Source organism: Pinus tabuliformis, chromosome 4_2 (assembly GCF_031772625.1).
Source record: "Pinus tabuliformis cultivar Carrire ecotype Pingquan chromosome 4_2, CPIR1, whole genome shotgun sequence".
Classification (NCBI taxonomy): domain Eukaryota; kingdom Viridiplantae; phylum Streptophyta; class Pinopsida; order Pinales; family Pinaceae; genus Pinus; species Pinus tabuliformis.
The window spans coordinates 1,139,336,719-1,139,358,982 of record NC_142304.1 but is presented as its reverse complement, the minus strand read 5'-3'; the positions used below and the strand labels follow the sequence as shown (position 1 = coordinate 1,139,358,982).

The window sequence follows — 22,264 nt, the reverse complement described above, 5'->3', positions numbered from 1 at the left end:
AAGGTGTTTATGTAATCCCTTGTTCATGTGGAACACCCTATGTTGGTGAAATTGGTCGCTCAATAAATCAGAGGATTCAAGAACATGTGGCAGACATCAAACATGGGAGGACCTGCTCCTCAGCATTAGCAGAACATGCGGAAAATACAAAACACCACATTTGCATTGAAGACACCTGAGTCATTGCTAAGATAGATCATTTCCATCATCGTAAGTTTAGGGAAGCTATAGAGATTGAAAGGAGGCCAAGCAATCTGAATCGAGATGATGGCTGAAAAATTAGTAGTTGTGGGATCATTGTCATTTCTTCTTTTATATATATATAGTTTCCTAATTTTTATTATTTATTTGTATTTTATCTTTACTAATAGAGAGTTAATTAATTTATTATTTTTTTTATTTGATCATTTATTATTTTTATTTATTTTTAAGTTTTTAGAATTAATTGTTTGGATTATTTAAGTTTGACATAAATATTATTTTTATTTTAGTGTTTTGAATATTAGGTTTCAACCAAGTCTTTTAATTTAAGTTTGACCATTTATTATTTTTATTTATTTTTAAGTTTTCAGAGTTAATTGTTTTGATTATTTAAATTTGACTCAAATATTATTTTTATTTTATTATATTATTATATTGATTTTATCAATTGTTTTATTGTTTTGATTATTTAGGTTTGACCTAAATATTATTTTTATTTATTTTTAGATATTCATTTCATTTGATTAATTATTTTCCTTAATTCAATATTAAAAATTATATTCTAACAATTATTATTTAGTCAAATCTAAACCTTTTCTTTATATGAAAATATTATGTATTAATAATATTATTTATTTAGTCAAATCTAACTATTATATTATGACCCACCAATGATGTAATTTTTACCAAAAATTTTCTTTATATGGATAGCAGACGCCTAAATATATAATATTACAATATTATATATTACCCACCCAATAAAAGGTGGCCATGGGTGGAGGGAAATACTAATTAAAATGTAATGTTATTACATTTTACTAAATATTTCTCCACCCTTGCTAATTTTATAGTTTAGTTTGTTTACTTTCAAACTTCAAATATAATATTATAATATTATATTTTACCCAATATAACCTAGTAAAAAAACATCAAAATAAGATGGATCTAGGCTAGTTTAATTTCCCTCTCAAATAAGTTATATTTCATATGAATACTATGGGTCAATACCATGGATGGTTTTTTCGCTCATACTAAAAAGTATGCTTTTCTATTTTTTTTAATTTCAATTACTTTATCTGACTATATAAAATCTGATGTAAAATAAAAATGAAAATGAAAATAATTTATTTATAATCAACATTGATTTAACTAGATCAAATCCATCCCTTGTACGTGTTACAATTATCTGACTAATGAAAGAAATGGTTCCCTCTATTTTTGGTTTGTTTTACTTGAACCACCTCTCACTCATAAAAGAGAGATGGTTACCTTTATTTTTTGGTTTCCTTTACTTGAACCACCTCTCACCCATTCCCTATCCCTATCCACACTGGTGCATATAGGGAAATTCACTTTGAAATTTTGATTTAATCAACCATGGAACTCAACTTAGCATGATATAGAAAACTCAATATACTCGACATTTTCTGAAGGTTGTTTGGGAAGCATGGTGCAGGTCAGCAAAGTCAAAGCACCAATGAAAAGCATTGGCACAATAAAGCGACAATGGAAATGGTTCTTACTGGACATCAAGCCATTTTACTTTATAAAAACTGAGTAGGCCCAACCATCTTGGGCTTGCTTCCAAATTGTTAATGAAAAGCATTGGCACAATAAAGCGACAATGGAAATGGTTCTTACTGGACATCAAGCCATTTTACTTTATAAAAACTGAGTAGGCCCAACCATCTTGGGCTTGCTTCCAAATTGTTACTTCTTTTGAGTATGATCTTTCTGTTTTTTCTAAAATCAATACTATTCTTCGTATTTTCAAATACATTATTATCTTTTTTATAATGGATAAGTGCATTATTATCTTTTTTATAATGGATAAGTGCAAAATAGCAAAACGATAAGCATGTTTGTGAAATGAAATATTTCAATAACGAAAAAAATTACCATGAAAGAAATTAGTAAAAATCCAGATGTTTAAGTTAATAGTAAAACTCTAATATTATAAAATTTTAATAAGGAAAAAAATTACAAAATTAGTAAATAAGGAAAAAAATCACTATAATTAGTAAAGAAATTAGTAAAAATCTAGATGTTTAAGTTAATATTAGACCTGCAATATTATAAAAGTTGTGTAATAGTACATAGAATTGTTGATTATAAAGTTATGCAATAGTACATAGAATTGTTAATGGTATTGAAAATTTTAATGTTGTAAAAGGGATTTTTTTATCAATATTGAGTATAAATTTTCAATCAATATTTTGCCATCAAAGTTTCAGGGTATTTTTAAAGAATTCACATATTATGTTTATGTATAATATTTTAGGTGATTATTCTGGTTTGAAAAATCAAATATATAGAAAAGTAGGTGAATATTCAATAAAACACATGTAAATTACCATTAAAATCAATAACTTTTTGGTGATTATTATTAATTTAATTATATTTAGGTAAAAAGTAGATGAATTTAGTATTTAATAAACAAATATTTTTTTCAGTATATATATAAATAATATAGTGAATCAGCAAAATTCCACCCCTAAAAAATTCCCTGCAAAATCCAAACATATGCACCATAACAACCATGTTGGAAGAATCACCACACCTCTATGGAATCCGTAATTTCCACCCTGGGGATCCTAGTTACTGGTTTGGAATGTTTACCAACACCTGCGGGTTTTGGTGTAACGGAAAACCTCCACATGGTATCAGAGCTTGGACCCAGGTTCGATTCCCCCGAGCTGCATTTGAGGGGGGATGTTGGAAGAATCACCACACCTCTATGGAATCTGTAATTTCCACCCTAGAGATCCTAGTTACTGGTTTGGAATGTTTACCATGAATGTTTACCAACACCAACAATTATCGCATTTCTAAAACCTATAAAACAATATAAAAATAAAATATTAAGATGAAATTATTTTAACATAAAAACCATAAAATTTCACATTATATCTAAATGCTGCAAAATAGAGTATTTAGATAAAGTAAATAGAGTATTAAGTTGAAGTAATTTTAATATAGAAACCGTAATTTTATATATATATGCAATTGAAATCCTTGCCTCATAAATGTTGAATCAATGACTGGCCTTTAATTACGTAATCGTGTGAATTCAACGTTAACTACATAATTGTTATGAGTACATCCTGCAAATCTCCAGATTTCTTAAGCGACTGAATTATCCCTGAGCTTGAAAAAAACTCCTTGAAGAGTCAACACGGAACACAAGTGGGAAAGAACCAAATGTAGGTCACTGATTACTTTTGCTCTCGACAGACAGATCATCTCTTTGGCGGTCAAGCAATTCGTCTCTTGATACTGCTTTCTCTGGCTGCAAAGAGAAAAAAAAATGCAGACAAATTGAATTTATAACTATTTTATAACATAATCATTAAATATGTGTCTAAATTCTGTTTAAGAATTAGATGCGGGCAAAAGCCTTAACTAATGAAAAGTGTTATCATGGCTTCCTATATTCAAACACACACAGGTCATGCAGAGAATAAATAACTGATTTTATAGAATAGAAGTAAATTTATACATAATTAAAAAATAATTACTTTATTTATCCTCTCTGCAACAGTGACAGTACAATTTTTTATAGCAAAAAGGGTAACATGATAGCATGTTTTTTTTCAAACCAATAACAAACGAATAACATGTTACTTTTTTGGGTTCAATTTCAATAGCAAAAAGGGTAACATGATAGCATCTTTTTTTTTTCCAAACTAATAACAAACAAATAACATGTTACTTTGTTGGGTTAGATTTGATAGTGTAGTACATGGTACATTAAGAAAAAGTGGTTTGATGATAAGACACGTTCTTTGTGGTTGGTCTTCATCCATACACTTCGAATAGTGAGGTGATTTGAATTTTAATATTTACATGAAACATGTGGCTCAGGCGTTACATCATTCACAGTGTCCTGGACCGGAAGACATGGGACTAAGTCCAGGAACTACGAAAATTTCAAAGTTTGACTGCGGTAATATAGTGGGCACATGTAGGCATAGAAAAAAACATTGGATTCCCTAAGATTTAGGTTGTCCTTATTAGAAACTATCACCAAATTTGAATTCAGTAGTCCCTGTTATGACACCTATCAGTGGTTATTGGCATTTATGGGCAGCATCACAAATCACAAAAGTAAACGTCCGTTTCATGTTTCAAAACTAAACTTTATTCTGGTTTTGTCTGGATGTAAAAACTTTATTCTGGTTTTGTCTGGATGTAAGTTTATAGGTGAAATATGACTAATGATCGGAGTGACATAAAACGAAGTTTAATTAATCTCATATTTATGATTAATTTTTGTTAAACCACAACTTCAGAAGTTTAATTAATCTCATATTTATGATTAATTTTTGTTAACCCACAACTTCAGTCATAACAACACTGCTAACTGTTTCATAAGTCTTTTTGGCTTGTTTTTCCATACAATCTTTATCTTGGACTACCAAATCAAAGTTTGACACAATGCATTCGTTAAAGTCTTTTTTCCCATTAGAATGACCCAATATTTCTGTAGCCAAAGTTCTTTCTACAACTTTGCGATCTTTCTCCTATTTCTCTGCATTGTCATTTGAAAACAATACTACCAATGGAGCAGAGTCATGAAATATATGCATGGGACAGCTATTGAATTTTGGTCTAGTTTTGAATTTATTCGTGCATGCAATTCAAATTAAGTGCTGCTTAGGAGGCTCATAATAAACTCCAGATGGGTTCCTTATGCTGTCCTTTCTCTAGTTTCATTGAACCATTTCAATGAGGTCTCTAACGTATATTGTACAGATATCTCTCTTGAGAAATCCACAGGCTCCAACTTATTTTGAAGGCAGCAACAGCATTGCTCGTTGGTATACAGTGAGGATCAGTTTGCCATCTGAATACAGAAACCGGTACTCTGCAATCCATGGCCAAGGTCAGTGTTCATACTTTGTTGTAACCTTTGAATTTTAGATTCTTTGGATGTTCAACCAGCAGAGCCAGAAAGAATATCAATCACCCACTACTTAAGCTACAGTTTTGTAAACTTCTCTGTACAATTTTGGGATGGATAATCACTAGTTATGTGCTTTTTAGAATCATATCAATCGTCATGACAGAAGATCAGCTCCCATTTTTTTAAACATTTAGGGTTGTCATGTATCTGTATTATTACCTATTTGGTTAATAATTTCAGAGACAGAAGTGCTTATGTTTATAATAGCTCTCTTCAATCACAACAATGCAATTGATAAATCTTTTTTTAAATAAATTCTCCAGTCCCAATTTGACTTAAAACTAGCGGTTATGCATGAAGGACTCTAAGAAACGATTCATAGACCAACAGCTCATATAACTGCAATCTTTTGGAATAAGTGTGGTGAGATTCACTGACAAATTAGAAACTTGAAATCTCCTAGAGTAAGAGCTCCTTTTTAACTGTTCAAGAGCACTTCTCTTCTCTCTCATTCAACGTACTCAATTTACCCAGTCTTAATTACAAAATTATTTACACTAGGACACTTACCTGAACTTATAGAGGGTTGGGCATCTCATTACACGAACAATTTCTAAATGGGTCGAATCATTTCTTCATGAGCTTACACTAGATGGAAATCTTCATTGCGATGGAGGAACTTTAATCAGTATGATATATGAAAGGTTGTGGGCAATTTGCCAGTATTTAGTAATACTTTCTTTTTCGAAAACTCCTCTGCAGGTATTCTCTCTATCAAGATTGTGATTATGGGATGTCTTATTGGAAAAATGAGTTTGGTCTGCCTGGCTCCCTGCATGCCATCTGAGAAGCCTGTCAAAACATTTGATATGCTCCATAGTTGGCTTGCAGTGAGCCATGCAGTACATTAGATCCCCTACTCTTCGTCAGGCTTGCCAGTCTACCCAGGTATCTGAATCTCACTACGCTTTTCTCTTTTCCTTTGAGTCGATGTGGTGAATTGAAAATTTGACAAATGGTTGATTTAATTATCTTATGATGTTCTCTGTTTAATCTTTTAAAATTATTTTTGTTTGGGGGTGGATAGAGGGTAATCGGTTATTTTATTAAGTCACTTTTTGATATAATATGAATACTGTTTCAATTCTCTGCTCTCATTTTTAAAATTAGTTTTCTCTTTTTTGGTGGATAAAGGGTAATCAGGTATTTTATTAAATCACTTTTTAATATGATAGGAATACTGGTTCAATTCTCTGTCTCAATCTAAATAATATATTAATCATGGTGAAAATATAATCCTGTTAAATTTATAAACTTTAATCTTATAATATTTTATAAAATTCCTCCTATATTGATAAGTCTTATAATACTTTATAAAATTCCTCCTATATTAATAAGTATTTCCTTCTGGTTTCCATTTATTTTCTATATAACTAAAAATTTATTGTTCAGATTTGCTTGATAGATTACTCTGGTTTATTTAAGATCTTTGGATAGATTCCTGAGTTTAGTAAATTGTAAATTTGAATATATTTTGATAATTACTCTTTTATCTGAGCTTTTCGGTGAATTTTTGAGTTTATATAGATTGTAGATTTCAAACGGATACACGCAAAATTAAATGATTAACTTTACTCGAGTGACCCTGATAAACAGATGTGTTTAAATTCTACCCTAACTTAAATTTAGCAAATTTATCCTAATTAAATTGAAAAAAAATACATTAATTATAAAAATCATGCTCAAATTTTAAATATTTTTAAAGAAAATTATGAAAAAACACATGAAACTAAATAAGAATAATTGACTTACTTTCCTCAAACGATGCCAGGATTCCGCAATTCTTTTGATTCAGCACCACCTTCGGGAGTCCGATCAGATTCGTATCTTCACCCGGGCGCTAGCAGAAATACATTCCGCCAGACAAGAGCTAGCTAGGTTATCAATCAAGCTTCACTGCCTCCACCTTAAACGCTTCTATTTTGAACATTAATATATGGAATTCATGAGATTCTGGCAGCCCCAAAAAATATATATATATTAATCTTTGTATCAATAATTCTGATTCAAGATCATTGCCTATCACCCCTGCCTTCCCCTCCCCCAAGGATGACAACTCAACCAACCCCTAGTCACATTCGCCTGTTCCTTCCACGGCGCTACTCCTTTTCAATTCTCTGTCTGTTCCTCTTCGTGATCCCACCTGGAATTTGTTTCAGTGTACTCAACCGTTTATCTCTATTCCCACCAAGTTCTCAAGCCACAGCGCTAAACGGACCCTCCATACACATCACTACGCACTAGCCCCTGCAGTCTCCCCGCCACATGACAAAACCCTGATTCACTCTGATCCAATTGAATCGCACGAATAACTCTGATTTGAAAGCTTCAGAACCTCGCGCCTTTAAACGGCATTTGTCCTCACTCACCTCTTCCCATTGCCTGACTTTCTGGTGTAACCTATGATATTGAAGTTCACCCTGTGCCTCATTCCAGGTCGACTCCATCCGAAGCATTTCCCTGTACCTCATTCCAGGTCGACCCCATCCGAAGCATTTCCCAACCCCAATGCTCCTAATCAATCTCTCCTCACCTCTTCCCGTTGCCTGACTTTCTGGTGTAACCTATGATATTGAAGTTCACCCTGTGCCTCATTCCAGGTCGACTCCATCCAAAGCATTTCCCTGTGCCTCATTCCAGGTCGACCCCATCTGAAGCATTTCCCAACCCCAATGCTCCTGATCAATCTCTCCTCACCTCTTCCCATTGCCTGACTTTCTGGTGTAACCTATGATATTGAAGTTCACCCTGTGCCTCATTCCATTCCAGGTCGACTCCATCCGAAGCATTTCCCTGTGCCTCATTCCAGGTCGACCCCATCCGAAGCATTTCCCAACCCCAATGCTCCTAATCAATCTCTCCTCTAAACCTTAGTCAAACCACAGGGTTTCCTTTCAAGGCAAATCACTTAACTTCGACGGATCTTAAACCCTCAAAACCCTCTACGGATCTCAAACCCTCAAAAACCATGATGCCGAGATCTCTCATTACACCGTTAACCTTGCAATTCAACCCGTGGAAGTTTCACTTCACAGGGAACCGAGCCCGTCTCCCACGATTTCGTTAACCAGTTGTCTTTAGTGTGATTTTTTGAAAGTTTTTCCGGTTTGATAGGTAATTCCTGTACAATCGAAGTGTCCTAAGGATTTTTCAAGGCGCTAAAAAAACCAGTTTAAATAACACAAATCAAGATTATTCCTGTACAATCGAAGTGCCCTAAGGATTTTTCAAGGCGCTAAAAAACCTAGTTTAAATAACACAAATTTAGTGTGATTTTTTGAAAGTTTTTCCGGTTTGATAGGTAATTCCTGTACAATCGAAGTGTCCTAAGGATTTTTCAAGGCGCTAAAAAAACCAGTTTAAATAACACAAATCAAGATTATTCCTGTACAATCGAAGTGCCCTAACGATTTTTCAAGGCGCTAAAAAAACCAGTTTAAATAACACAAATCAAGATTATCCCTGTACAATCAAAGTGCCCTAAGGATTTTTCAAGGCGCTAAAAAAACCAGTTTAAATAACACAAATCAAGATTTCACCTCAATTTTTTCTCTGTGTGACACCGGAAAGTCCAAAAAATCGCACTAAAAACAACTCCTCTGGTTAAAACGCCTTCAAACTCTCCCCCTAACATTAATTCTTCGAATTCTACCTCATAAAATTTAACCCTAACCCAACTCTCAAATTGAATTTTATTTGTAAATCTAACAAAACCCCTTTTTACTAGCTAAACCTCCCCTTAAAACTCTAGGGGAGGGATGCCAATTGTTGCACACCCTCCCTGCCACGACCCCAAACAACAACTAGGATGCTATTGAATTTTATTTGTAAATCTAACAAAACCCCTTTTTACTAGCTAAACCTCCCCTTAAAACTCTAGGGGAGGGATGCCAATTGTTGCACACCCTCCCTGCCACGACCCCAAACAACAACTAGGATGCTAATTCATCAGTACAACAGCGGTCAAAATGGCAGTGCCACCTATCGTGGTGGGTGGGCACTTTAATGCATCTTTTTCCATGTGCTTTTCCACATTGTTTTCGGGTGGTTTCTCGAAAAGTGTTTGGAACCGTGTGTAATGTTAATCAAGCCTGATGTGTGGCCACTCAGCGGCCCTTATACGTGTTCAACCAGTCTCCTTCTCTGGTCCAACATGAACTCTGTCATTGCACTGTTGGGTTTATGTAGTTTCACCTGGTATGTGGGGGATTTACCATGCTTTTAGCGGTGGTTGATGGTTTCTTGTTTCATGAAGTGTTGCCCTATGTTTGTGGCACACCAACGATTGGTTTTTTCGTCTCCATTGGACCTTGTGGGTGATTCCAGTTGGTTCATTGGTGGACATGGAGGTTTCGTGCTCCATGGGGTTTTCATGAGGGTAAGTGTGCTTTTAGCCGGTTCTCTTTGTGAAATTTTTATGGGTTTTTGCAGTTTTCTCTTTGTTTAACCCCACCATCTTTGTCTCTACTTTTTGCTCTCTATCTCTCTTGCAAGTAAACTTTGGCAAGGTGTTGGGGTTTGGTCAACTGTTGCAACAACGTTTGGGCATGGCAAGCTTTAACGAGGTGCTAGGGTCTAGGTGACTATTGCAGCAGTGTTTGGGCATGGAAAGCTTTGGCGAGGTGTTGGGTTTGGCCAACTATTGTAGCAATGTTTGGGCATGGTGATGGCTTCGTGGTTGGCTCCGTGCTAGGATTTGTTATCCTAGGAACTATTATTGTCATTGTGTTTATGAACACATTCAATCTGTTGGGAATTGTAGTCCGTTGAGCAAATTCTTATGTGGGTTTTGGTGCATTTCTCATATTTTTCTATGGGTTTTTCTCTGTGGGTGTTATGTGGACTTCTGTGGGTGTTATGTGAGCAGTCAAATTGTTTGGTGTTATTTAAATTACCAATCTATTGGGAATTGTAATCCATTGAGCGAATTCTTATGTGGGTTTTGGTGTATGTCTCACATTGTTTTGTGGATTTTTGCGTGTGGATGTTATATGAAGAAATTTAAAAAAATTACAAAAATTTATAGATATTTCTAGCCACAATATTTACAAAAAAATGTTTGGATTCTATTTTTTTTTTTTGCAACAAATTATTTGAGTTTGTTGTTGTATGAGGGTTTGCCCCTATTGTAGTTTAGTCTCAGATTGTTGTAGCTTAGCAATGAAGATTGGTTTAATGCAAAAATGACAACACTTGTTGCATTGTCGAAAGTCAAGTTTTTTTATGAAAAAAGTATTGCAGTATGACATTAAAAATGAAACTAGAGTCTTCTTTATGTATAATATCTTCTTCCACATAAATGTGTGTATAATAAACCATGAATGTAACTTCTACAATTGTTTTTTATTATAATGCCACAAACAGTACGAAATGTTATGACCTAGGATGTAATCCAAAATGGCCATGTAGCAAGCAACAAAGGCAATCCTTACAAAATCCACATCGCACTGTGGTTATACCAAAAAAAATATGACACCCCTATGCTTGATGGCTTCCAAAATCTTCATTGCCCAAGCTTGTTGAGTTGCCTGCTTGAGCCAAGTAGGTTGGCCTACCTAAGAATGGATGATTATGATGTATTGGATTGTTGCCATATGATTGAGTCCAATTTTCCCCTTCTAGCTATGGAGGAAATGAATAGCCACAGTTCACACTTGTGGTACTAATCCTTGCATTAAGTGAAGTTGTATGATAATCATACATAGGATTGACACCTGCATTAGTATGAATATAGAAAGTGGGAAAACCCCCTTTTTGATAGCAGAGGACTTGGATGTTTATGAGGTCTTGGTATAATGGTGTATTCTCTACAATATGGTCCAGTGTGTTTGACATCATCCCGTTTTCTTAGATAGTGCTTGCATAATTGTCAACCCTACATGTCATCCCCTGTTCTTTTTAAAGCAATTGTTGAGCCTTTTTTTATTCATTTTCTTTCCTTGTCAAATGTTTTTTATGGTTCTTCTTCTGCCTTGTTTTCTCTCTCTCAAGCCTTTCCTTTGCTCGAGATTTTGCTATGACAATCCTTGTTGCCTTCTTTTCCTTGGCTAAATCCTTATTTTTCTATTTTAAATCTTGAATTTCAAGTTATTTTGTTCAAAGTCAACTAATATTTTTATATAGTCTTCTGAGGTGAGTAACTGTGACTTCGGCCTAAACAAAGACTATTTGTTGTTCCTTGTTTTCTTTTCGCTAACAGTCTCTCTACTGGTGGAACCGACCAACTGCTCCTTGACACTTTATGCTCCTTACTTAACACTTGCCTTTCAATATCTAGGACAATTGATTGAACTATATTGTTCTCTTCATCTTGTTCCTCATTTTGTATTGTATCTTTTTCCAATGATCCATTGTCCTCAAAGAAATGAACAATTCCATTGTTCAATTGTGCTAGTTGTGAAGACGTTTTCATGCTTTCTTCATTGGTTCTTGAGACATTATGTTTGTTCATATGCATCATGGCTTATGCCAGCCATGATGGTGGGGTTATTTGGATTGACAATATCAATTTCTCATTGTTGCTTCCAAGTGCATGATCACCTACAACTCTATTCATATCAGTATTGTCATTTTTAACTAGATTCTCATTATCATTTGCATGATCATTCAGAGTCATTAAGAATATTACATGTAGAAGTTGCACGTGCTTCATTTGGTCTAACAATCTCCATGTTATTGTCAATTGATTCATGATTATGTTGAGTTTCACTTACATGTTCATCATCATCACCATAGAAGTGTCCTTGAGAGAGGAATATCATATTATCAGTTGCAACGACATCTTCCTATCCATCCTCATCTTCTTGGGCATCAACATGTGTTTGGGCATTCCCTTCTTCTTGACCATCCATATCAACTATCTCACTACAACCAATATCATGCATAAGAGCATCATAATCTAGTGGTCAGATTCCAACCCTAGGAAACCCAACCTTGATATTTGAAGGTGTGAGAGTCATTCTAAAGGCTTTACTTGTTGGAAATACTGAGGGGGGTGGGGGTAGAGGTGAATCAATCTTTCATTTTTCAATTTTTTATTTACCAGTTACTTAAAACAAAACACAAAATAAACTGCAAAATAAATATTGTATTAACAAAAAATGGTGAGGACTCCAATCCTCTATTACAACAATTCAATTTCCATTTTGTACAATCACACCTATGATTCCTTTAGGCCTCCAACCCTAGATGAAGACTCCAATATTTAGCGAACCAGGCTCCAACCTTATGCTCTAGCAAGCTCCAACTTGGTCTTCTTGAAGACTCCAACCCTCTCTACAATACAAGCTCCAACCTGAACTTTCCAAGGCTCCAACCCACAACTTCAAGACAATTTAGTGATTCCTCAACATTTCCAAAATATCTTTAACAAGTAATAAACATTATCTCCACAAGATATTGAAAGTATGTTTCCAAGAATACCTTAACCAAGCTTCAACAATACACTAGGGTCTGTTTTAACAATATCTTCAACAATTCTTATATGTGTCTCCAAGACTCTTCATATTTGTACAAGGAATCCTTTCTAAGGCTATGCCATCAAGACCTTGACAATGCCTTCAATAATGAATTCAACAATGATTCCCAAGATGTCTACAATGAGTTGCTCCAAGATACTCTCAATACAATCTTCAAGATGACTTTCCAAGATATGCTAAGAAGAGCCCCAAGACTTTTCCAAATTCACTTCAAGATGTATTCCAAATTTTCACCAAGAATCTTCTTACGGACTGCTCCAAACAATGCCCAATATATTGCTCTCAATGCCCTAGATCCAAAACTACTAGAAGACTTTAATAGTGTTCTTCAACAATGTCTTAAAGATGCTCCAATTATATTGCTCCAAGATGAAATTTCTTCAAATGTCTTCGAGAAGTTGCTTTAGGACTTCCTTCTTCAACTTTAGTTACACCATATATTAGTCTTTAGATTAGTCTTCAAAGTATGCCAATAGTTTCTTCAGATCTTCAATCAAGGTCTACAATAAGGAGTAACACTAAAATATTCAATAGATATGAGGTCTGCAACAATGTCAAAATCAAGATATGTTACAACCCAAATGTTTGCAACAACTAGCCCAAAATCTGTAACTCAAAATAGATCCAAAATTTACAACTTGAGGTTTTGTGACCAAGGCCTAAGTATGTACTAAATTCAAGGTTTCTAATTATCAACCTAAGGTCTGTAACAAAATATACCAGGAATGTACACAAGGACTATTATAAAAGTTTCCAAACTGAGGTAAAAAAGGTGAACCAAGTTTGTACACAAGAGTCTAAGACAACTGCTAGAAATAACCCACATAAGACCGAATTCATAGGCCCAAAATTGATCACAGGTCTAAAGTTATTTACAATTGCAGGTCTGAAACTACTGAAATTTCACAGGTCTGAGTTCAATACTAAAGGTCTTAAATTTTGTTTTAAATGTTCTGAAGAATTATTCCAATAGAGCTGAAATTATGAAAATTTTCATAGGTTTCTACATGTCAAAATATACAAAGATCAACAGAAGGGTCGAGTTCTTTTCTTAGCCTCAGAACTGAGCATAGATGTTAAAATTGGAAACTAGGGCCAAACTCCATGTGGGTCACCTTATTCATGGCTGATAATATTTTTCCTAGATTCCTCTTGTCGAGAGGTGTAGGATTGATCTAAAGATCATCCGATTCCGATAAGTATTTATGGAGATATGAATTTATTTTGATTACGGAATAATTATCAAGCCGACCAGCAACTCATGTAGGCTTAGAAGCCCAACAGACGCATCTATTCATCATCAAAATTTGTATATAAATACAGGAGGTCTTTTCCTTATTTGGACACACACTTCTCATCCATCTCTTTCTCTCTTCTGCGCAGAAAAGAGTCTCTCTCTCTCCCCTGCACAGATAGGTCTCTCTCTCACACATGGGAAGGAATGACGCAGCTGATGCTAGTGATGCCGGTGATGCCGGTGATGCTGATGATGCTGATGCCAGTGATGTCGATGATGCTGATGCCGGTTGTGCCGATGATGCTGATGTCGGTGATGCCGATGATGCTGATGCCGGTAATGCCGATGATGCTAATGTCGGTGATGCCGATGATGCTAATGTCGGTGATGCCGATGATGTTGATGCCAGTGCTACCATTGATGTTGATGCTGGTGATGCCGATGATACTGATGCCGCTAATGCCGATGACGTTGATACTGCTGATGCTGATGCCGCTGATCTAGGGTTTGCTGCTGCTAATACAAATCAGACTTTTGTACTATTTCTCTCTGCTAAATTATTGAAGATAAAAGAAGATTTGATCAAAGGGTTTCCCCATATTGGGGTTTGTCCCTGGCTAGCTGCCACATTGTGTGTCTCTTGTCTTGGCTTGTTTTATGTTGATCATTTAATGTTCTATCTGCACTTTACTTATGTACATGTGATTGCTAATCTATGAATAATAATAAGAAAGATAAGTAAATTTCTCTAAGCATAGAACATACCATAATTTAGCATGGGATCAGAGCTGAGGTGAAGACAAAGCCCCATCAAGAGCAAGAGCAATCACCGAAGAGAAGTTTGGCAAGGCTATCTAAAAAGAACTATGGGGTCCTCAACACTCTTCCCCACCGAAGACAAGCTCCGTGAAAAGTCTGACTATCACAGATGGAAGATGTCTCTCGATCTGACTTTAGAAGATCAAGAAGTGTTGGACCATGTGAGAGGTAATATTGTTGAGCCTCCATCAAATGCATCCACTGCTGCCAGGAACAAATGGAAATCCGAAGAAGTCAAAGCAAAGAAGATCATCTGGGACTCTATCGACAAGCACTTGGTGGCCTATGTTTCTGAATTGAACACCTCCAAGGAAATCTATGATAGACTGGATGTATTATATGTACCTGATCTCAAAAAGAACTTGGTGTCCATTTCGGCAATGGAAGACAAAGGCTACAAGGTGGCTTTTAGCGATGGCAAGGTACGTGTATTGAAAAACAATATTAAAGATGCCTTCACTCTTGGGTTTCGAGTTGATTCATTATATCAGTTTGGTGGAAGTTCGTTAGGTGTCATATCTTGTGACACATCTCTTCAGTCTGAACTTTGGCATTGACTATTCTAGAAAGACTTGGATATACTTCTTGAAAAAGAAGGATGAAGTGTTCTCATGGTTTCGACACTTCAAAGCCTTGATCAAGAATAAAACCGAAAAGAAGATCAAGATCTTAAGGACTGATAATGGGACTAAATATGAATCTAACGAGTTTCATGACTTTTGTAAAGAGGTTGGCATTAAGAGGGAGACTACTACACCATATACTCCTGAACAGAATGGTGTGGTGGAAAGGAAGAACCGTACGATTGTGGAAGCTGTCCATGCCATGCTCCATGATCAAAGACTTCTGAAGTTTCTATGGGTCGAAGCTACAAACACAGTCGTATATGTACAAAACTAATGCCCTCATCAAGCATTGGGTTCCAAGACTCCTGAAGAAATGTTCACCGGTAAGAAACCTGACGTATCTCATTTTAGGATTTTTGGAAGCCCTTTATATTTTCATGTGCCGAAAGAGAAAAGGAATAAATTGGGTGCATCTGGAAAGAAAGGAATCTTCGTGAGCTAGGGTGAAAATACTAAGGGCTATAGAATCTATGTAGCTGGTCAAAGGGAAGTCGTGATTAGTCATGATGTCACCTTTGACATAGATATGGCTCTCAGCAAGGTGAACAATCTTCCTACTTTAAAGAGCTCTCAAGAAGCTGACACCAGGGAACCAAAAGAAAAGGATGATGTAACAATGCCCGATGTGGATGAACCCATGGATCATATTGATCCACCTGAGCCTTCCTCTTCTAGGAATAGGCCCTCTTGGCTTAGGGGGCTACTCGATGATGCTGAAGGACACACTGCACCCTGAGGAACCTTCCATGAAAGTAAGCAACCTAAAATGGATGATTAGTTCTCCTGAAGATTGTGTAGCAGGATGATTAGTTCTCCTGTGAGGTCTGGATTATGTGTTCTCCATGATGATTGTGTAGCAAGATGATAAGTTCTCCTGTGAGGTCTGGATGATGTGTTCTCCATGACGATTGTGTAGAAGGATGATTAGTTCTCCTGTGAGGTCTGGATGATGTGTTCTCCATGACAATTGTGTAGAAGGATGATGTGTTCTCCATGACGATTGTGTAGAAGGATGATTAGTTCTCCTGTGAGGTCTGGATGATGTGTTCTCCATGACAATTGTGTAGCAGGATGATTAGTTCTCATGTGAGGTCTGGATGATGTGTTCTCCATGACGATTGTGTAGCAGGATGATTAGTTCTCCTGTGAGGTCTAGATGATGTGTTCTCCATGACGATTGTGTAGCAGGATGATTAGTTCTCCTGTGAGGTCTGGATGATGTGTTCTCCATGGCGATTGTGTAGCAGGATGATTAGTTCTCCTGTGAGGCCTGGATGATGTATTCTCCATGGCGATTGTGGAACAAGATGATTCACTCTCCTATGGGCCAGGATGATTAGTTCTTCGTGGCATCCACTGGACAGGATGATTCGCTCTCCTGTGGACAAGATAATTAGTTCTCCTGTCGAGGCATCCTACCCATGCAGTCTGGGACTCATGGGAAGTACCTCTCATCTGATCAATGAGCAAGGAAATGAGGATAGGGACCATAGTAGTACCGATGGACGCATCGCTGTATCTATCGGTACTCCATATGCTAGGATGACCTTCATTGATCTGGGATCAATGATACTAGTCTGGGACTAGTGGTAGGAGTTGTACCCACTATGACACTGACTTCGGGTCGGTTGAGGACTGGTCTGGGACTAGTGGTACACACTCTGAGACTGACTTTGGGTCAATGGAGGATGGTATGATACATCCTCGATCACTTCTTCTTCTTCTTCTTCATAGTTCAAGCAGAGCAGAGCAGAGCATAACATAGCAAGGCAGAGCAGAGCATAGCAAGGCAGAGTAGAGCATAGAAAGGCGGAGCAGAGCATAGCAAGGCAGAGAAAAGCAGAGCAGAGCAGGGTTCAAGCTGTTCAAGTCAGTGCATTTGATGGATGAATAGTAGCGACGGTCAGACAAATTGCAGATGGAGTTCTCCCTAGTTGAGAGGGAGTGTTAAAATTGGAAACTAGGGCCAAACTCCATGTGGGTCACCTTATTCATGGCTGATAATATTTTTCCTAGATTTCTCTCGTCAAGAGGTGTAGGATTGATCTAAAGATCATCCAATTCCGATACGTATTTATGGAGATATGAATTTATTTTAATTACGAAATAATTATCAAGTCGACCAGCAACTCATGTAGGCTTAGAAGCCCAACAGACGCATCTATTCATCATCAACATTTGTATATAAATACAGGAGGTATTTTCCTCATTTTGACACACACTTCTCATCCATCTCTCTCTTTCTTCTGTGCAGAAAAGAGTCTCTCTCTCTCTCTTGCACAAATAGGTCTCTCTCTCACACATGGGAAGGAAGGACGCAACTGATGCCGGTGATGCTGGTGATGTTGATGATGCTGATGCCGATGATGCTGATGCCAGTGATGTCGATGATGCTGACGTCGGTAATGTCAATGATGCTGATGCTGGTGATGTCGATGATGCTAATGTCGGTAATGCCGATGATGTTGATGCCGATGATGCCAATGATCCTGATGCCGGTGATACCGTTGATGCTGATGTCGATGATGCCGATGATACTGATGCTGCTAATGTCAATGATGCTGATACCACTGATGTTGATGCCGCTGATCTAGGGTTTGCTGCTGCTGATACAAATTAGACTTTTGTACTATTTCTCTCTGTTGAATTATTGAAGATAAAAGAAGATTTGATCAAAGGGTTTCCCCATATTGGCGTTTGTCCCTGGCTAGCCGCCACATCATGTGTCTCTTTTCTTGGTTTATTTTTTGTTGATCGTTTAATGTTCTATCTGCACTTTACTTATGTACATGTGATTGCTAATCTATGGATAGTAATAAGAAATATAAGTAAACTGCTCTAAGCATAGAACATACCATAATTTAGCAATAGAGGACCGAAAAATTGATTTACAAGTCACACAAAGAGATATATATGAAAAAAATGAATCACAGAAGCATATAAAAAAATCTCCTTCGTCCTGCTTCTTTTTAGAGCATAATATTTTAGTTTGCAATCCAAAAAAAAACTAATCCATACAAAATGCCTAACAATAAATTCGTCCAACATAAAGCTCCAATCAGTCCTTGTGAACTCCTTTTCTCTTTTTCGACTTGTTCTTATGATCTAAACCAATCTAGATGCCCAACCAAATTGTTCTAGGTTTATATATATACTTGTTTGTGTGTATGAAGGGACACGTCCCTTTGAGGATCTGACTTGAGCCTTTCTTGGAGCTGACCTGGTATATATGAATTAATTTTAATTAAAAAATTGCAAATCCTCCATGACATTTTTGCTTCTTGATAGCAATACACTCTTGCCATAAGTTGATCTTAATTTTGCCATGTAAAGTTTTTCTCAGGAAAATAACCTCCAGCAACACAAACCTTTGTTCCATTCGTCATGATCACTGTGTTGATATTGGAGGAACAGAGACAGGTATCCAGGGGCCAGTTTCCTTCAAGAGAGGTAAATCATATTTTTTCTTGAATTCTGATCTTTTTGTTCAAATAGGTTAACATTTGGAACTATGGTAATATATTTCCTTGCAACATTTGTATCCATGAATGCCTCACGATCATCAATCCACCCACAAGTAGATAATGTATCATGATGGATGATATTGTCAGTCAATAATAGAATAGGACCCTTATGTGATCATGGCACATGCTTTAGTGATTCCTCCTAGGATTTGCTCCAATATAAATGTCAAGACATGTTCTTCAACAAACCTTCTAGGGTTTTTCATCAACAACCTTCCAAGGCTTATGCAAGGAAATCATGTATCTAGGGCTTGTCATGCATATAATTAGGGCAACATATTAGGGCTAGATTTAACTAGGGTATCATTATCTTCAACAATGGCTTAGGGGTTTCATCCATGCATGTAGCATATGCATATAGGATTTCATCATTCTTCATCAAGGTTTCTTCAGCACAACTATGGTTTAACCAGGCTAGAGACATGCTTCAACAAGAGATAAGGTTTTTCATGTACCTAGGGTATGCACTTAGGATCTTAAGGTTTGCACCTAGGGTTTCATCCAGGGCATGCTTCAACAATGCACCTAGGTTGCCATCTTATTGACACCAATGATAACTTTATCCAACATTACTTGCAAGCTCAGCTGACTCAAACCTTTTCACCTCCAACCCCTCAATTCTTTGCCATCCATGAAGGTCGCTCTAACCTGAAATAGTTCTTGACAGGACCAAACACACTCACATCAATGGATTGCAATCTAAGTGGTATGATTAGGGAGTGTTAATAAGTCAATGCCCAAATTGTTAGCCTCCTCAATTATTTTGCATAACAATGTGGCTTCCATGGCCAACTAAAACGAGTAGGTATTTGTTTTTAGGTGAGCCACAACTTGGTATAGATGCAGCAAAGTGACAAAGTCAATTCAAAAAAAGTTCTTTATTCACCCATTCATGAGGATGTGCAGTCGTGCATGCACCTAGTTCACAATTTTGTAGTTTTTTACTTGAGTTTTATCTTTGAATTGAAGCGTTAGTTGTATTCACACAATATAGAATAGTTATCCACTCCCTTCTCTTAGGAAAAACATTTGGCATGTTTCGGTTCCCTCTCTTGGAAATTACCCGCATCCCACAATTCTTTCCTCCTTGTAAACCTATTTCGTCACGGTTCCATATATGGTATGGAGCATAAGAGTATTTCTTATATGCACTAGAAAGAGTGTCATAGAACTTAGATACAATTGCATAGTGTAGTTTTAAAGCCCTATCTCTATCAAGGCCCTTGGATATACATAACACAAGGTCTGGATGCCTTTTTTAAAATCTAAATCACCGTGATTTACCAGAAAGCCCATATTTTAACAGGTTTGGTATCCCCTGATAGATTTGATCAACTATGGATTTTAGTTCTATCAACTATATCCCATGTCCCAATTGGGCCATCTCCTTAGACCACTAAACCACCTCAGCCTCCACCTCTTTAGTCATAGCTATAAGTGGCCCTCTATGCTTTGTATGAGTGAGCCCATTTATCCAATAATGTATTGATGAGGGATAGATCTCATGCTTTTTTATATATGCATGAACTGAATATCCATTAAATTCTATATCATCAATTGCAACTAACCTCTTTTTCTATCCATTCTCTTTTAGGATTGATCTTCTTAATTGAACTTACACCTTGAACTATGGTTGACTATGCTTCTGTGGTTGATGGTGGGACAACATCATTATCTGTTACCACATGGTCATCCTCAACAACATTGTTGAGAACATTATTGACATTCAAATGATCCACTTTGTCCTCATATGATGAAGTGCATTGTAGTTGGGCACCCATAGTCACTTGCCTCTTTGTTTTCCTTGTACGAGAAACATTACTAACTCTTGACATAGCTACAACTACTTGCATATTTTTTGCATACGTTTAGTTAACAATATTGTATTACTACCAAACAGATTTGTATCTGTATCTTACATGATAAAGAAATGTTGATGTTATTTGTAATTTTTATTTGATCAATAATGATTGTTTGCTAATTTTTTTCAATTGAAGCCCCAATATCTTGATACTCTAAGTTAATTGTGAATGTAAATGTGATTGTTGGCTAGTTGTCTACAATTGAAGCCCTAATAGGTTGGTACTATAAGTTAATTGTGCATGTAAATGCATGTAAATGTTTGAAGAATAGACTTGGAAAATAGAAATAGAAAATTGGAGCTTGATTATATTAAAAATAGAAATAAAAATAATATTGTGCCTAAACATTATTATACTATGCACACACTCTCTGATGGTATGTCTCCGGCACCGATGAGTAGTTTGATTGTTTAAAATCCAAATTCATCATGGGGTGAGGTTCTTTTATAGTTATTTGTTGTTGAATTTAATTGGTAACAAGGATTGACATGAATTGCAATCTCTCAAATTTGAATGTGTGATCTACATTGATTTGGATATGATCCAATGGTTGGGAATTTGCTATGGTTGATCATTTTGTTTTGATTTGTTTAATGTGACAATTTAATGGGTTGGTGTGATTTATTTAACTTAGTGCGTTGAATTGTTGAATAACCTACAGTTATGGCTAACATCAATCAACACTTTATATGTGCAGGTATGATTTTGCATTGGGATACTTAGCTCTAATTGAGTTCAGTGGGGGTTGAAGTGATGGGTACATTGTATTGGTGGATTAGACTATTAAGGATATTTTATAGTTTTATTTGTTTTGTATGTAAAAACATACCTAGAGGTAGTTGGCACAAGATGTTTTGTAAGACTATTTATGGATAGTTGTTGGCTTAGTCAACGCATGGGCAGGTTATGGACATAATTTCAAATATTTTAGCACTTAATATTATATATTTTTGTTCAAATATTTGTGGTATATGTGTCATGTTTTTGTGGCTTAGTGGGACTAGTACTATGACAAGTATTAGTCCTTGCACAACAATAGACATTATCCCCTAATCATTTCTCAACTTCCCATAATTCTCCTCTAATCTTCACATTGACTGTGTTTTTCATGATCTTTCTTCCTTTGAACTAATACCTCTAGTCCTTTCTCAACTTCCTATCTAACCATTTCTCAACTTCCCATCTTCCATTCTCTAATGTTCCACTAACTTGTGTTTTTTATCCCTCATACTTAATATTTATTCCTTTGAATTAGTAGGCCTCCAAAAGAATTCAACTATGCACTTACCCCTCATCGCATTCATATGCTTCATTAAATCCATTACCTTTACTATTCCTATCCATAAAGTAAAATAAGTCAACTAAGATTGAATTCAAATTCTTAGCTTTGACAAAAAATTCAAATCTTATTTTTCTAAAAGGTTTTATCATCTTAATACAATCCTAGTATTTTTATTATAAGTAGATAAAGAAAATGCATTTGTAATCATGAACACCTCTAATTGTGAAGCCAAGTTGCTCCATCTTCTTTCTTGTTAATCCTAGAAATCA

At 36.0% G+C, this 22,264-nt stretch overlaps 1 protein-coding gene and 1 long non-coding RNA gene across 2 annotated transcripts; one reads left to right on the top strand and one right to left on the bottom strand.

Moving 5' to 3' along the window:
• Positions 1–3,160: 3,160 nt before the first annotated feature.
• LOC149173689 (uncharacterized) lies at positions 3,161–8,350 on the bottom strand. The gene is made up of 2 exons (XR_016259150.1): positions 6,920–8,350; positions 3,161–3,490 (listed from the first exon to the last, which is right to left on the bottom strand). It is a non-coding gene; the product is annotated as an uncharacterized LOC149173689 (long non-coding RNA).
• Positions 4,057–21,554, top strand: LOC149173688 (uncharacterized). Its single transcript, XM_089424699.1, has 3 exons — positions 4,057–5,086; positions 5,870–6,055; positions 21,411–21,554. The coding sequence occupies exons 1-2, from the start codon at positions 4,930–4,932 to the stop codon at positions 6,016–6,018; spliced, it is 306 nt and encodes a 101-aa protein (XP_089280825.1). The 5' UTR covers positions 4,057–4,929; the 3' UTR covers positions 6,019–6,055; positions 21,411–21,554.
• The last annotated feature ends 710 nt before the right edge of the window (positions 21,555–22,264 follow it).

Coding starts and splice junctions, on each gene's coding strand:
- LOC149173688 (XM_089424699.1), top strand. CDS start 4,930: ATGAGGTCTCTAACGTATATTGTACAGATATCTCTCTTGAGAAATCCA. Junction 5,087..5,869: donor CTCTGCAATCCATGGCCAAG/GTCAGTGTTCAT, acceptor ACTCCTCTGCAG/GTATTCTCTCTATCAAGATT.